We start from the raw sequence: 14,122 nt of genomic DNA, 5'->3' as shown, positions 1-14,122 counted from the left end.
CCTATTTTTCCCTAACGGCAAATATTTTTACTTTCCATTTTATGAGTCCTCGGAGGGTGTCGCCACTGCTTCACTGTCGCGGTAATATGTCGTGGCTTGTTCACTTCAACCTTCTCGGTTGCCTTCCTTCCTTGCACCATGCCGGTTCTCGTGCCGGGTTGCGGTTCTTTTGAAGGGGTCTTGGTCGAATAGGCCTGAGTCGTTCAGTGCCCATGGTTTCACTTATGGTGATCACGATGTTTGGTATAGCAATATTGAAATCGTACTCCACTGGGCGGGATCCCTCTGCCGGCTGTGCCTCGTCAGATCTGGTTCCACTGAAGTTTCCTCGAGGATGTTGCCCTCGAGCTATATCCCACTCTCAAATGCTATTAGGGGATGTCATACCCTATGTTGGCAGAAAATAATGCAATCAGGGGATGTAGTACCTTGTATTGGTGATAAGATGAGTCTAGTGGCACTCTAAGATGCTACTAAGGAATGTTGTACCCTATGTTGGCACTAAACCAAGGGATGTAGTACCCTGTGTTTGACAATAAGATGAAACGCGTGGCTCTGTAAGATCCTACTAGGGGATGTCGTACCCTATGTTGGCAATGAGAAATACAACCAAAGGATGTAGTACCCTGTGTTGGCAATAAGGAGAAGCTTTTATCTCTCTACGATTCTACTAGGGAATGGCATACCCTGTGTAGGTAGAAAGTAATGCAGCCAGGGGATGTAATACCCTGTATTGAAGATAGGGTATTGATTCCATATAATGAAACTAAAAATAACATGTTTACATGTATATTGGAAAAAAAATCAAGGATTTGAGAACTTCACTTGGTGGTGTTCGACTTTTCACAAACTGTTTCTTAAAATTGTTCAATTCATGTTCTGAACAAAGAAAGATTTGTTAGTTTTAAAGTGGATGTCGGTTTGTGGCCTTGATTATTTCAATCTCTTAATCTCGGCCTATCTTCTTTAATGATTTTAATTGCAACTGATTATTTCCTTAATACCAACTGCATTTCTGGCTCTGGAGAACCTTTCGCTTTTTCAAACTTTGCCATGACGGTACATAACCTTTTTAAACTTTATGTTGCCTTTGTGAGCATTTTGCTTTTGACTTCTTTTAAAGTTTTCCATTTCAAACCATCGGCCAATCATGGCCAGTCAGGGTTGACTTGATGCCCTTGTCGAGGCTGAGCGCCTTTTGAATATATTAGCTCGCTTCAAACGAGAACCCTGTAAATCGGTCTTGCCATCTTTTGGAACAAAGTTACACCGAAAGGGATTCAAAGAAAAAAACAATGGAATAGAGATGAGTTTAAAACAAGAGGTGTCCATTTCGGGGAACATAAATACAGACTTATTGGGGAGTACATGCAGACTTTAATGTACATGACATGCCTTTTGGACTGGATGCTTGATCTGTATAAACCGTCTGATTCTATAAGGCCCCGTGAATGTCCGACCGACGAAATTGATAGGGTCGGACCTCGTGCATCAGGCCATAGAGAAAGTCAAGATTATTAAGGAGAGATTGAAAACTGCTCAGAGTCGCCAAAATCCTATTAGGATGTGCGTCGCAGAGATTTAGAGTTCAAAGAAGATGATTGGGTATTTCTGAAGGTTTCCCCTATGAAGGGCATCATACGATTTGGAAAGAAGGGAAAATTGAGTCTGAGGTATGTCAGACCATACAAAATCATTTAGAGGATTGGTCAGGTGGCATATAAGCTCGAGCTGCCACTCGAAATGTCATTAGTACACCCGGTCTTTCATGTGTCCATGTTGAGGAAGGTAGTGGGAGATCCGTCCACTATTGTGACAGTTGAAACTATGGAGGTAAATGAAAAACTATCATATGAAGAAGTTCCGATTGCCATTCTTGATAGGCAGGTTCGGAAATTGAGAAATAAGGAAATTGCATCCGTGAAAGTATTATGGCGGAACCAGCAAGTTGAGGAAGCCACTTGGGAAGTCGAGGATGAAATGAAAAGGAAGCATCCACATTTGTTTTTAGCTCCTATGAACTCTAATCTTTAGACTTGATCTATGTAAAACTGTCCCCTTTTCTGGTAAAATGCAACCTATACGGCCATGGTGGATGATTGTACAAGTTATGTTACATTTATGAAATATGGGTATGCTGTTAGGATATGTTTTGGGGCTCTCTGATAGGTGGATAGGCCTAAAGACAAAGGAAACTCTGCCGAAATTTTCAGAAATATAGCGAGTTAGCTAAATTTGGAGACTGGCAACATGTTTCAGGTTACAAAGAACAGAAGATATGCACTAAGACTGTTAATAAGGTGAACCTTGATCCTCATTCGAGGACGAATGATCTTAAGTGGGGGAGGATGTAAGGCCCCGTGAATTTCCTACTCAGAACCCCGAATCTTGTGGTGCCAAGTTAGGAGCATGTGGGGGAGCTTGCTCGCCGCGGTTCGGACCCCTTTGGATTGAACAGTGCATTAAAAAGTCAAGAAATAATGTTTTCCAGAGAAGTGCGATTTTGCAGTCGAGAATGCGGTCGCATATCAGGTATGTGGACCGCATAGGGGGCATAGTCACCACAAAGTGAGTCAGTGTGTTAGTCAAATTTGAGGTTAAATATGCGGTCCATTATGTGATCGCATAACCGATATGCGGACCGCGTAGTCGTCGCATAATTTCCTTGGGATTTTGTAAGGAGCAGTTCTGCAGTGCATTATGCGGCCGCAGAATGGGTATGCGGACCGCATTTCTACCGCATACTCAGATAGAATGTTCAGATTTTGGGAGCACTTTTGCGGTCCATTCTACGGGCCGCATTTTGCGATCGCAGACCTGACTCAGGGCTCAAATTTTCTAAATTTTTAACCCGACCCCTTATCGATATATTCGGTGTTATAACTCATTTTGAGCATATTTCCTGATGCTTTTAGAGAGAGAGATAGAGGGTCTTAGAGAGGGAAGTGTTTCCCATCAAATTACTCCATGAAACCTTGCCATATATTTGAAGATAATCAAGTGAGGTAACCTAAATCTTCATCCCAAGAGGTAAGATTTCATTACCTCGGGTCTTGTTCCTATGCTTAGTAGTAAGGGATCACTAGTGAAGTAATTCATGGGTATAAGAATGAATTTCTTGCATCCATATCACACCATAGAATATTGGGAGGTAGTGAACTAAAAAGAAAGTAATAGGGGTATAAAATGATAGAAATTTCTCCCAAAAGGGCCTAAGATCACAATGCACCTTTAGTGTTTGATAGTATGCTCAAAACAAGCTAGAATCTCAATCTCGTCTCTAATTCTCGGTTTAATTTGTAATTCTTACACAATAGATCGAAGTGTTAAAAGTTCCGGAATTTTGTAAGGAATAAGGAAAGCTTTATTGAGGTATGTATGGCTAAAACCCCGTCTTTTAGAAATTGAGCTTCATCGTTGGTCGTGTGAGTACGGTAAGGTTAAATTGAATTGTTGTATTGATTACTATTCACTTGACTTGGTGATGCAACCTTATATGCGTGGAAACTGCGTCTCAAATTGATCAATGTGCTATTCTTGATAATTTGAAAAGGTGCAAGGACTATGAATCATGTGTCGAAATGCTTAGACCTTAGATTGAAATTGAAGTGCGTTGTTGTGCCATTTACATGAAGTCTCATCTACGCCTACAACCTTATTTGCTCTTATGTGCCATACTCTCTTGAATTACAAACCTAATGTTGAAAATGGGAACAATGTGAAACGTGAATTGTGGAATGTGAAAATTGTGGCCCCAAGTGTCGGTAAACTAAGACATGTGTAACCAAAGATTGGAGTGAGATGAATAATGGAAAATGGTAACGCCTCAATAAGGCGGCCTAGCCGATCGGGCCGTGATCGGACGCCATGACATATACACATGGCGGTTATGCATTGATGATTGAAACTGAAAAGTGTGAATAGAATATTGGTAACGTCTCCGGGAGATGACCTAGCCGATCGGGTTGAGATCGAACTCCGCTCAAGATAGCGGTGGTAATGTGAAAGATGTGGAACAGTATGAAATGCCCAACTAAAGGCTATGGAAACATGATGTGAAGGTATTGTAATTCTTTCATGTTTATAATGTTCTGATCATTTAAATCTTTGGAGTGATACCTGTGATTTCCTTATTTGTGTATGAAAGTTCTTTCTAATTTGATGGTGTTTAGTTATATATACTAGTACTATTCTATGGTACTAACGTTCCTTTTTCCGAGGGTGCTACATTTTTAAATGAATGTAGGTGGCTCCATAGCGGATAGTGTCGATCGTGTGTAGCAGAGCATCCTTTTCTCAAAATCTTGGTGAGCCCCTTCCTACTTCAAGGGGTCATGTGGTACACCTTTTGTTACATACATCCATTTTGAGGTATAGCCAGGGCCTTGTTGCCGGCGTTGTTATCACTATCTTTTGTATCCTAAGAGGCTCCGTAGACGTTTGTGTGGGTCATGTACGGGTATTGGATAGGTCAATGAACCATGTTGTAACCTTGTACTCTTTCTTTTTTAAAACTATAACTGTATGGAATCTTGGACACTTAACTACGATTTAATGTTGTGATATAAAATTAACTAAAATGTTGAATGTACTATCTTTTCTTGTCTAAATAAATGAAAGAATGGTTTCCCTATTCATATTGAGTTGGATGGGTAGTGTTTGATGAAGCTTGCTCAGTTGGGTTCACTCGATTGAGCGTCGGTCGTGCCTCCCGAGGTTGGGGCATGACAGATTCTCAAAAACTCATCACAATTTTTGAGTTCAAACCGGGAAACCTTGTTAATGACTATGTTGATGCCATGGCTGCGTGGATCCTCTTTTCGATCAACAATGCTCTTTGCGGGTTTTCACTAGCTGATCTCTCTCATTTCTCTTCTCGCCATCATCTTATAGTGCCCTTTGCGGGTTTTCACTAACAAGACTCTCTCATTTGTATTTTCTCTACTCGCCATCGCCCTACAGTGCCCATGAGGATTTTCACCAATAGGACTCTCTCATTTTATTTCTCTCATTTGGTTGCATCTGATCCAAAAAACGTATCCTCCAATTCTTGAACATTCTCACCGATTGATCGAAAGGACTTGAAAGGATTTGGGTAAAAAAATTGAATTGAATTACAACTTTGGAACCTTTCGGATAAACCATCGCCGAACCATTGTAACATCTGCCCCAGTTTTCACTTTTGGGAAATGTGGATTTTTTGTTTGGTGTGACCAAACCCCAGAGTGAGGCTGCCTACGTATCCTTTGGGAATCAAGTCGGATGTAATTCAATTACATGAACTTGTTTTAATTTTTGTTAGTTTTTTTCTTTTTCTTTTATTTTATATTTTTCTTCTCTTTTTTTCTATTTTTTCTTCTTCTTTTTTTTTCTTTTCTTTCTTTTTACATACAAGGTTCAAAGAGGGTGATCAAGGAAAAAGTATCCGGCTCAAAGGGTTTGCAATGGGTTGATAGTGTTTGGGTAACGAGAATGTAAGCCTTCGTCATCCCAATCAGAGAATGTTAACATCAAGTAGTGAGTCAAACATAGTACCTTTTGACTGCATCTGCGTTGAATTTTATCTCGGGGACATTCCCTTTGATGTCTCCCAAATAAAACGCTCCATTTGGAAATACTCTTATTACAATGTATGGACCTTTCTAATTTGGAGCAAATTTTTCCTTAGCTTTGATAATAGGTTAAATCTAGGTAATTCGGCGATTGTTTATTCTCCCACTTGATTATATTCCAATATTATAATATGGTTAATTGATGAAAAATAGGCTCTAATTGTGAATTGTATATATTGTAGGATGAGGAGCCTAGGTGATGCCTTAAACAGTTGTGATTGGAATCATTTTGGAGCAAGAAAGACCCCTCAGAGCTGAGTACGCTTGAAGACGAGGAACAGAAGTGATGAAACACAGAACTGGACATGCGCGCCCAGGTGCACGACCACGCTACTTTTACCGCGTCCATGACAGAATCTTAGCCAATTAGCGCGGCCAGATGCGCGTCCAGGTGCGTGGTCGTGCTAGTCCAAAATCCGGGAAGAGTTATTTAGGGGCAGAATTGGAAATCTGGAGGAAAACTCACTTAACCTATATAAATTCAAGCTCACCCAATGAAGAGAGGGGAGCTTTTTCATAGTCTAGTGCAAGAAATAGAGAGACAAGAGGCAAGGAGGAGATCTGACCATCAAGTTCTTCTTTTCTTCTCTTGGTTTTTGCTATTTGGGATAAAATTGAATCTATTTGTGATGAACACTAGCATGAGTAGCTAAAACCCATTGTTCTAGGGTCATATGTGAAACATGAATGTTGTTGTTTGAAGTTCAATTTGACAAAGTTGGTTTATCATATTGGGTTGTTTATTTAATTCTGCTTTTAATTATTTTACTGAGTAGCTAACAGTGAAATATTATCTACGAATCTTTAGTTGAACTCGAAAGTGGGAACTTTAGATTGCATATAGAATTAAATAGGGCAAGTTCTTGAACCTGGGCCTCGGGGAACGGATTAGCAATTGGGATAGACATATACCCAATTGCCTTGCTTGGTTGAAATACAGGAATTGTAAATGCATTCTTGTTAATCTTAATTCCATAGACATATAGGCATTGAGTTAACTTGAATAGGCGAGTAAGAACTCGACAGATTCTTATGAGTAACATTAACCCTGTCAATCAACAATCCAGGTAAATCGATTAGTCATTTTAAGCTAAGAACATAACACGATTGTTAACTAGCCTGTGACCCTGGAATATCCTCTCCTACTGTTTGTTACTCGAAATTGTTATTTGTTTGGTTAATTGCTCTAGTTAGATTATTGCTTGGTAGCTTAGGTAGTAAAACAATTACATCTCTATTTTGTGAAAAACCTCTTGGATAGACAAATTAATTGAGTTTGAATTAGTCAACAGTTAATCATAAGTCTTCGTTGGAATGATACTCTACTCACTACTCTATTACTTGACGATCACGTGCACTTGCGTGAGTATTTTTGGTCGCAACAAGTTTTTGGCGTCGTTGCCGGGGACTTAGAAATTAGCTACTTGACTGAGTTGAGCTTTTATTATTTATTTATTCAAGTTTTAATTTTCAGTTCACTTTGTTTGTGCCAATACAGGTTTTCTTTTCTTGAATGCGAAGAAGTAGAAGCGCAAACAATCTCCTTCCTCTTGATCTCGAAATTGAACGAACACTTCATATATTGAGGAGGGAGGTGGACGCTAGAACTTGAATTGAAACAGAGTTGGACATCGTATTTCAACCACAACCAATTGAGATGGCAGGTAATGAGGAACGCGCGGTGATCGAAGCCGCAAGGACCAGTCTGGCTAATATGACTCGAGCTATTGTGAAGCCTGATATAACTAGGCACTTTGAGCTAAAACAATACATGGTGCAGCTGATCCAATCCACAGGGCTATTTGAGGGCTTACCTCAGGAAGACCCGCAGAGGCACATTCAGAATTTCTTGGAAATTACGGACCCTTACAATTATCCGAACGCTTCCAAGGGCTATGTCAGGCTGATACTTTTCCCATTTTCACTGATCGAGGAAGCTAAGGAGTGGTTGAATAAGGAGCCAGCAAATTCAATCCGCACTTGGGATGATCTGGAAAGTAAATTCTTAATCAAGTTATTCCCCACTAAGAAAACAAAGATATTGAGGAGTCAAATTCTTGGGTTTGAACAATGAGCTGGCGAGACACTTCGTCAAGCATGGGAAAGGTACAAGAAGTTGCTCAGAGACTGTCCTCATCATTACCAGACGGACGAGGTATTGGGTCCCACTTTTGCAGATGGGTTAGATGATGCTTCAAAGATGAATCTTGATTCAGCTTGTGAGGTAGTTGCATGGCCAGACCGTACAGTGAAATCCAAATCTTGCTGAATAACTTCATTGCTAATGATAATAATTAGCAAGTTGATGGTGATTCATGAAAGGCAGTTAAGCAAAAATCAGCTGGGTTACTTGAGCTCAACGAAGTGTCAGCCATGAGAGCCAATATTGCAAAGCTGGCCAATCAGATGACTAGGATGACAATGCAGCAGCCACAGACAATGCAACATGTACAACGAATGACTATTTGCTGCGAACTCTGTGGTGATAGTCATATGAGTGTTATGTGCCCCACAAATCAAGAATCCATCTATTATGTGGGGCAACAGAACAGAGGTCCACCGAATCAACATGCACAATACGGGAATTATTACAATCCAAATTGGAGGAATCATCCCTAATTTCTCATGGGGTGGAAATCAGCATAGACCCCAAGGGAGTTTCAATCAGCCTCAGAGACCACCCCAACAAATGGAAGAATGTACCAATGATTTGTTAAAGAAGTTGTTGATTGACAATGAGCAACTCAGAACCAACTTCAAAAATCTTGAGAGGCAAATGGGGCAGTTAGCAACAAATCAAAACACTAGGCCTACAGGCGGTCTCCCCAATGATACAGAAAAGAACCCTCAAGTGAATGCAGTTACACTTAGAAACGGGAGGGAGCTAGAGGAAGTGCCAAAGAAAAATAAAGACAAGCCCATACATGAGGGAGAGTTGATCCCTAAAGTGACTCACGAGCCAAAGAATGTTGCTGAAATTCCAGAGCCAGTGGAGGCCCCAAGGCCACCACCACCTTTCCCCCAGAGATTGCAGAAAAAGAATGATGATCGCATGTTCACAAAATTTCTCTCTATGTTGAGTCAGGTTCAATTGAATATCCCACTTGTTGATGTGATTCGTGAAATTCTAGATTATGCTAAGTACATAAAAGATATAGTGGCTCACAAGAGAAGATTAACTGTATTTGAGACAGTGGCACTTATAGAGGAGTGCACTTCAAGGGTCCAAAATAAGCTCCCTTAAAAGCTTAAGGATCCTGGCAGCTTCACGATTCTTGTGCGCATTGGTAATATTGATGTGGGTCATGCTCTTTGCGATTTGGGGGCCAGCATAAATATGATGCCCCTGTCTTTGTTCAAACAATTAATCCTAGGAGCTCCAAGGCCCACTACTGTGATGTTGCAGCTGGCTGATAGATCGATAGCACATCCTGAAAGGGTGATTGAAGATGTGTTGCTGCAGATTGGGAAATTCATCTTCCCTACTGATTTCATTATCCTCGATTATGAGGCTGATGAACTGGTTCCAATCATATTGGGGCGACCTCTCTTAGCTACTGGTGATGCAATTATCAAAGTGAGAGAGGGAAAGATGATTTTGAGGGTAGATGACGAGGAAGCAGTTTTTAATGTCTACAAAGCAATCCAACTTCCCCGCCACTATGAGGAGCTCTCAATGATATCTGTTGTTGAGGTTGATGAGCAGATTCATTATTCGAGTGTATATCTAGACGATTCTCTAGAGACTTATGTTGCATGATAGCCTGGGGCTGACGAGGAGGTTGAGGAGATGATGCACATCCTAGATACATCTTGTGCGTACATGCAAAGGATACACCCCTTTGAGCCTTTGAATAGGCCAGAGGGACCTCCTCCAAAGCCGTCAATTGAGGAAGCCCCAAAATTGGAGCTTAAACCTCTTCCACCTCACCTGCAATATGCTTATTTGGGTGACTCTGACACTTTACCCGTTATTGTTTCTTCTGACTTGTCTAAATTGCAGAAAGAAAAGTTGTTGAGAGTGCTACGTGAGCACAAGCAAGCACTTGGGTGGATGATGTCTGACATTAAGGGCATTAGCCCAGTCTTTTACATGCACAAAATCCTCATGGATGACGGACACAAGCCCAGTGTAGAGCAACAATACCGACTCAATCCAATCATGAAAGAGGTGGTAAGAAAAGAAGTGATTAAGTGGCTTGATGCAGGTATTGTATTTCCTATCTCAGACAGCAAATGGGTAAGCCCAGTTCAATGTGTACCCAAGAAAGGGGGATGACTGTAGTAGTTAATGAGAATAATGATTTAATCCCTACAAGAACCGTCAACGGGAGGAGAATTTGTATTGATTATAGAAAATTGAACAATGCCACCCGGAAGGACCACTTTCCCCTCCCCTTTATTGACTAAATGCTTGATAGATTAGGTGGCCAGGAGTACTACTGCTTCTTAGATGGTTACTCGGGGTATAATCAGATTGCTATAGCCCTAATGGACCAAGAGAAGACCACATTTACGTGTCCTTATGGAACGTATGCGTTCAAGAGAATGCCCTTCGGTCTTTGTAATGCACATGCGACTTTTCAACGGTGTATGATGGCCATTTTTACTGACATGGTTGAGAGGTTTGTGGAAGTGTTCATGGATGATATTTCTGTGTTTGGATGTTCTTTTAATAACTGCTTGATGAACCTTGATAAAGTACTTGGTAGGTGTGAAGAAACTAACTTGGTGCTAAACTAGGAAAAGTGCCATTTCATGGTACGTGAAGGTATAGTTTTGGGGCACAAGGTATCCAAAGATGGTTTGCAGGTGGACAAGGCAAAGGAGGAAGCGATTGAAAAATTGCCCCCACTGATACTTGTGAAAGGCATTCGCAGTTTCTTGGGCTATGCAGGTTATTATCGTCGTTTCATTAAAGATTTCTCGAAAATTTCCTCTCCCTTGTGCAGGTTGCTTGAGAAGGATGTCGCCTTCAAATTTGATGTTGCCTGTCTGAAGGCATTTGAGTAGCTGAAGGGAAGGTTGGTGACTGCACCAATCATAATTTCTCCATATTAGGAGCAGCCATTTGAGTTGATATGCGATGCGAGTGACTTGCCTATTAGAGCTATTTTGGGGCAAAGGAGAAATAAAATCTTCCACTCCATCTTCTATGCGAGCAAAACTTTGAATCCAACTCGGATGAACTACACAGTCACTGAAAAAGAGTTGTTTGTCGTGGTGTGGGTGTTTGACAAGTTCAGGTCATATCTAGTAGGGACCAAAGTCATCGTCTACACAGATCATTCAGCGATCAGATACCTATTTGAGAAGAAAGACGCCAAACCGAGACTGATTCGGTGGGTCCTCCTCTTGCAAGAGTTTAACCTAGAGATCCGAGATCGCAAAGGAACAGAGAATCAAGTGGTTGATCACTTGTCCAGATTAGAAAATCGGAACCATGTAGCTGAAGGGGGTGCAATCAAAGAAACATTCCCTGATGAGCAGTTTTTGGCAATCACCTCAAGCATAGCCCCATGGTATGCAGATTATGTGAACTTTATTGCAAGGGGGGTGACACCACCAGAATTGACACCCGATAATAGAAGAAGGTTCCTGCATGATGTGAGGAGATGAATGCCATACTTCATAGTTGTCATGCCTCGCCATACGGAGGTCATCATGGTGGAGACAGGACCGCCCAGAAGGTGCTACAATCAGGTTTTTATTGGCCAAAATTGTTTAGGGATGCACACTCCTTTGTTAAAATGTCTGACAGGTGCCAAAGAACTGGAACGATCACAAAGAAGCACGAGATGCCACTGCAAAACATTTTGGTAGTGGAGCTTTTTTATGTTTGGGGAGTTGACTTCATGGGACATGGGACCGTTTCCGTACTCCAATGGTCATAGGTACATCTTGGTGGCAGTCGATTATGTGTCTAAGTGGGTGAAGGCCATTGATCTTCCCACTAATGATGCAAAGGTGGTGGTAAGCTTTGTTAAGAAGCACATCTTCACACGCTTTGGAACTCCCAGAGTGTTGATCAGTGATGGAGGAACGTATTTCTGCAACAAACTGCTGAATAATGTTCTTGCAAAGTACGGAGTCAAGCACAAAATTTCCACTGCCTATCACCCCTAGACGAGCGGTCAAGTGGAAGTGTCAAACAGAGAGGTAAAGCGGATTCTTGAGAAATAGTGAGTCCAAATAGAAAAGACTGGGTAGGGAAGTTAGACGACGCATTGTAGGCATATCGAACTGCATACAAAACTCCCATAGGTAATTCTCCGTATAAGTTAGTTTATGGGAAGGCATGTCACTTTCCCGTCGAACTTGAACACAAGGCCTATTGGGCAATTAAAAAGCTGAATAAGGATGGGGACTTGGCTGGTGAGAAGAGGTTGCTGCAACTCAACGAGCTTGATGAGTTTTGTTTGCACGCATACGAAAATACCAAATTGTATAAAGAGAAGACTAAGAGGTGGCATGTCAAGCACATCCAACATCGAGAGTTTGAGCCAGGGCAAGATGTTCTTTTGTTCAATTCAAGGTTGAAGCATTTCCCAGGAAAGCTTAAATCTCGTTGGTCAGGCCCTTTTGTTGTGGTAAGTGTGAAGCCTCATGGAGCTGTGGAGTTGCGGGATATGAGTTCAACTAGTACTTTCTTGATGAATGGTCAAAGGATAAAACATTACTGGGGTGGTGACTTTGCACGTCATAAGACCTCGGTGGACTTGATGGATGCTTGAGAACGTTTTGAGTCGTACCGAGACGTTAAATCAGGCGCTAGATGGGAGGAAACCTATCACAACCGAAACCGATGGGCCCCGATGGCACCCGGTACCTTACTCAACCGAGTACCAATGTAACGTATCTTTCTTATTACATCATCATATACATGTGACATACGGGCCTAATAGGCCAACATAATCATTTATAAACTCAAAACATAGGCCGACAAGGCCGTACAATCTTTCACGTACAAGACATGTGTCTACAAGCCTCTAAGAATACATAAATGTCATAAAGGTCGGGACAGAGTCCCGCCATACCAAACAATACACGTCTAAATCATACTAACCAAACGAGCAACTTCGAAGTAAATGGAGCGCACCAACATCTTCTGCTGAGCTGATAGCCTACTTGGAGGGCTCTCGACCTGTCTATCGGGACCAGCGGGCATGAAACGCAGCGTCCCCAGGAAAAAGGGATGTCAGTACGAATAATTTACCGAGTATATAAGGCACATAAATACATACATAAGAGATATGGAAGAAATATAGAGTACATAACTCAACCTGTAAGTCTGAATAACTTTGTAAATCATAAATTACTTTCAGCATCATGCGTATGCGTATAAATGTCATGTCGTGCATAGGTACATGTTTCATAACATCACCAGCCTCTAAGGGCATCCCATTATATCATATCGGCCATTGTAGGCAAAATCATCATCGTAAACTAGCTAATCAGGTGGTGGTGTGTATATAACGCCATAACCTTTCCCATATCCAATATACATATATTTACATATATACGCGTATATAACGCCGTTTGAGTACATACATATATATGCGTATATAACGTCGTTTGAATCATATTTGTGCCACTGTGGGCAACATCATCATCATATACCAGCTGATCAGGTGGTGATTTGTATATAACGCCGTAACCTTTTCCCATATCCCAAATACATATATATGCGTATATAATGTCATCTGGTCATGGGTTAGTGCACATGAATGCAGTGCATAAAAAGTACGTCAATAAAATCATTCGGAATGTCATAAGACCATTTTGCCTCTGAGTAATATCATAAAGTAAACTCTTTTCAACTTTCATATTTTTCTTAGACCCATGAACAGATGATAAGACATTATAACACACGGAAATTCAGGAACACAGATATCTCTAATACTTCTATGAATAGAGTCATTCATGGAATTTGTGCATTTGCACGTTCCGTTCGTATCGTATGGATCATGCCAAAAGATAGAAGGGATAGCCTTAACATACCTGAGCCGGTTCTATATCCCTTTCAATACCTCCATCGCATAGGTATTGGACAAGGAAACAAAAGAGAACTTCCACCAAAGATGATGATACGATCAGATGAAGCAGAACGTTGTCAAGAATTATTTGGTGTTTCATTTGTTTGAACCATCTTAGGATTGCATGTTTGGTCATTCTGTAGTCAAGTTCTTGATGCCCTTTCCCATGAATGTATTTAGTTGAAACAGAATGTTGACATCAATAATTGTTTTGCCTTTTGCCAAATTTTGTAGGTTGTGGGCCCCACTTATGTATGACTTGGCCACCAATAATTCCTCCCATTTTGCCACCTTTCAATGTGACTTAAGAGTCACTTAAATGGCCATGTGTTGCTGCCACGTTACTCTTTTGGATAATTAATTAAATTTATCCACTTATTAGTTAACCGGGTAATGTTTCGTTACCTGATAATTAATCTATTACCCGCATAATTGAGAATTATTTCCATTTACTTAAAATACTACTCACTTTTC

At 41.0% G+C, this 14,122-nt stretch overlaps 2 protein-coding genes and 1 non-coding gene across 3 annotated transcripts; 2 read left to right on the top strand and 1 right to left on the bottom strand.

Annotated features, from left to right (window-relative positions):
* Positions 1 to 7,326: 7,326 nt before the first annotated feature.
* Positions 7,327 to 8,231, top strand: LOC138875231 (uncharacterized). Its single transcript, XM_070154055.1, has 3 exons — positions 7,327 to 7,609; positions 7,709 to 7,836; positions 7,935 to 8,231. Exons 1-3 carry the CDS (start codon positions 7,327 to 7,329, stop codon positions 8,229 to 8,231), a joined length of 708 nt encoding a protein of 235 aa, XP_070010156.1.
* LOC138876643 (small nucleolar RNA R71) lies at positions 7,651 to 7,757 on the bottom strand. Its single transcript, XR_011401986.1, has one exon. It is a non-coding gene; the product is annotated as a small nucleolar RNA R71 (small nucleolar RNA).
* Positions 8,232 to 8,949: 718 nt separating the features above from the next.
* LOC104235940 (uncharacterized) lies at positions 8,950 to 9,372 on the top strand. The gene has a single exon (XM_009789780.2). It carries the CDS (start codon positions 8,950 to 8,952, stop codon positions 9,370 to 9,372), a length of 423 nt encoding a protein of 140 aa, XP_009788082.2.
* The last annotated feature ends 4,750 nt before the right edge of the window (positions 9,373 to 14,122 follow it).

The sequence above is a fragment of the Nicotiana sylvestris genome, chromosome 8 (genome assembly GCF_000393655.2).
Source record: "Nicotiana sylvestris chromosome 8, ASM39365v2, whole genome shotgun sequence".
In the NCBI taxonomy this organism is placed as follows: Eukaryota; Viridiplantae; Streptophyta; class Magnoliopsida; order Solanales; family Solanaceae; genus Nicotiana; species Nicotiana sylvestris.
Note: the sequence above shows the minus strand (reverse complement) of the source record. Positions and strands in the feature narration are given on the sequence as shown.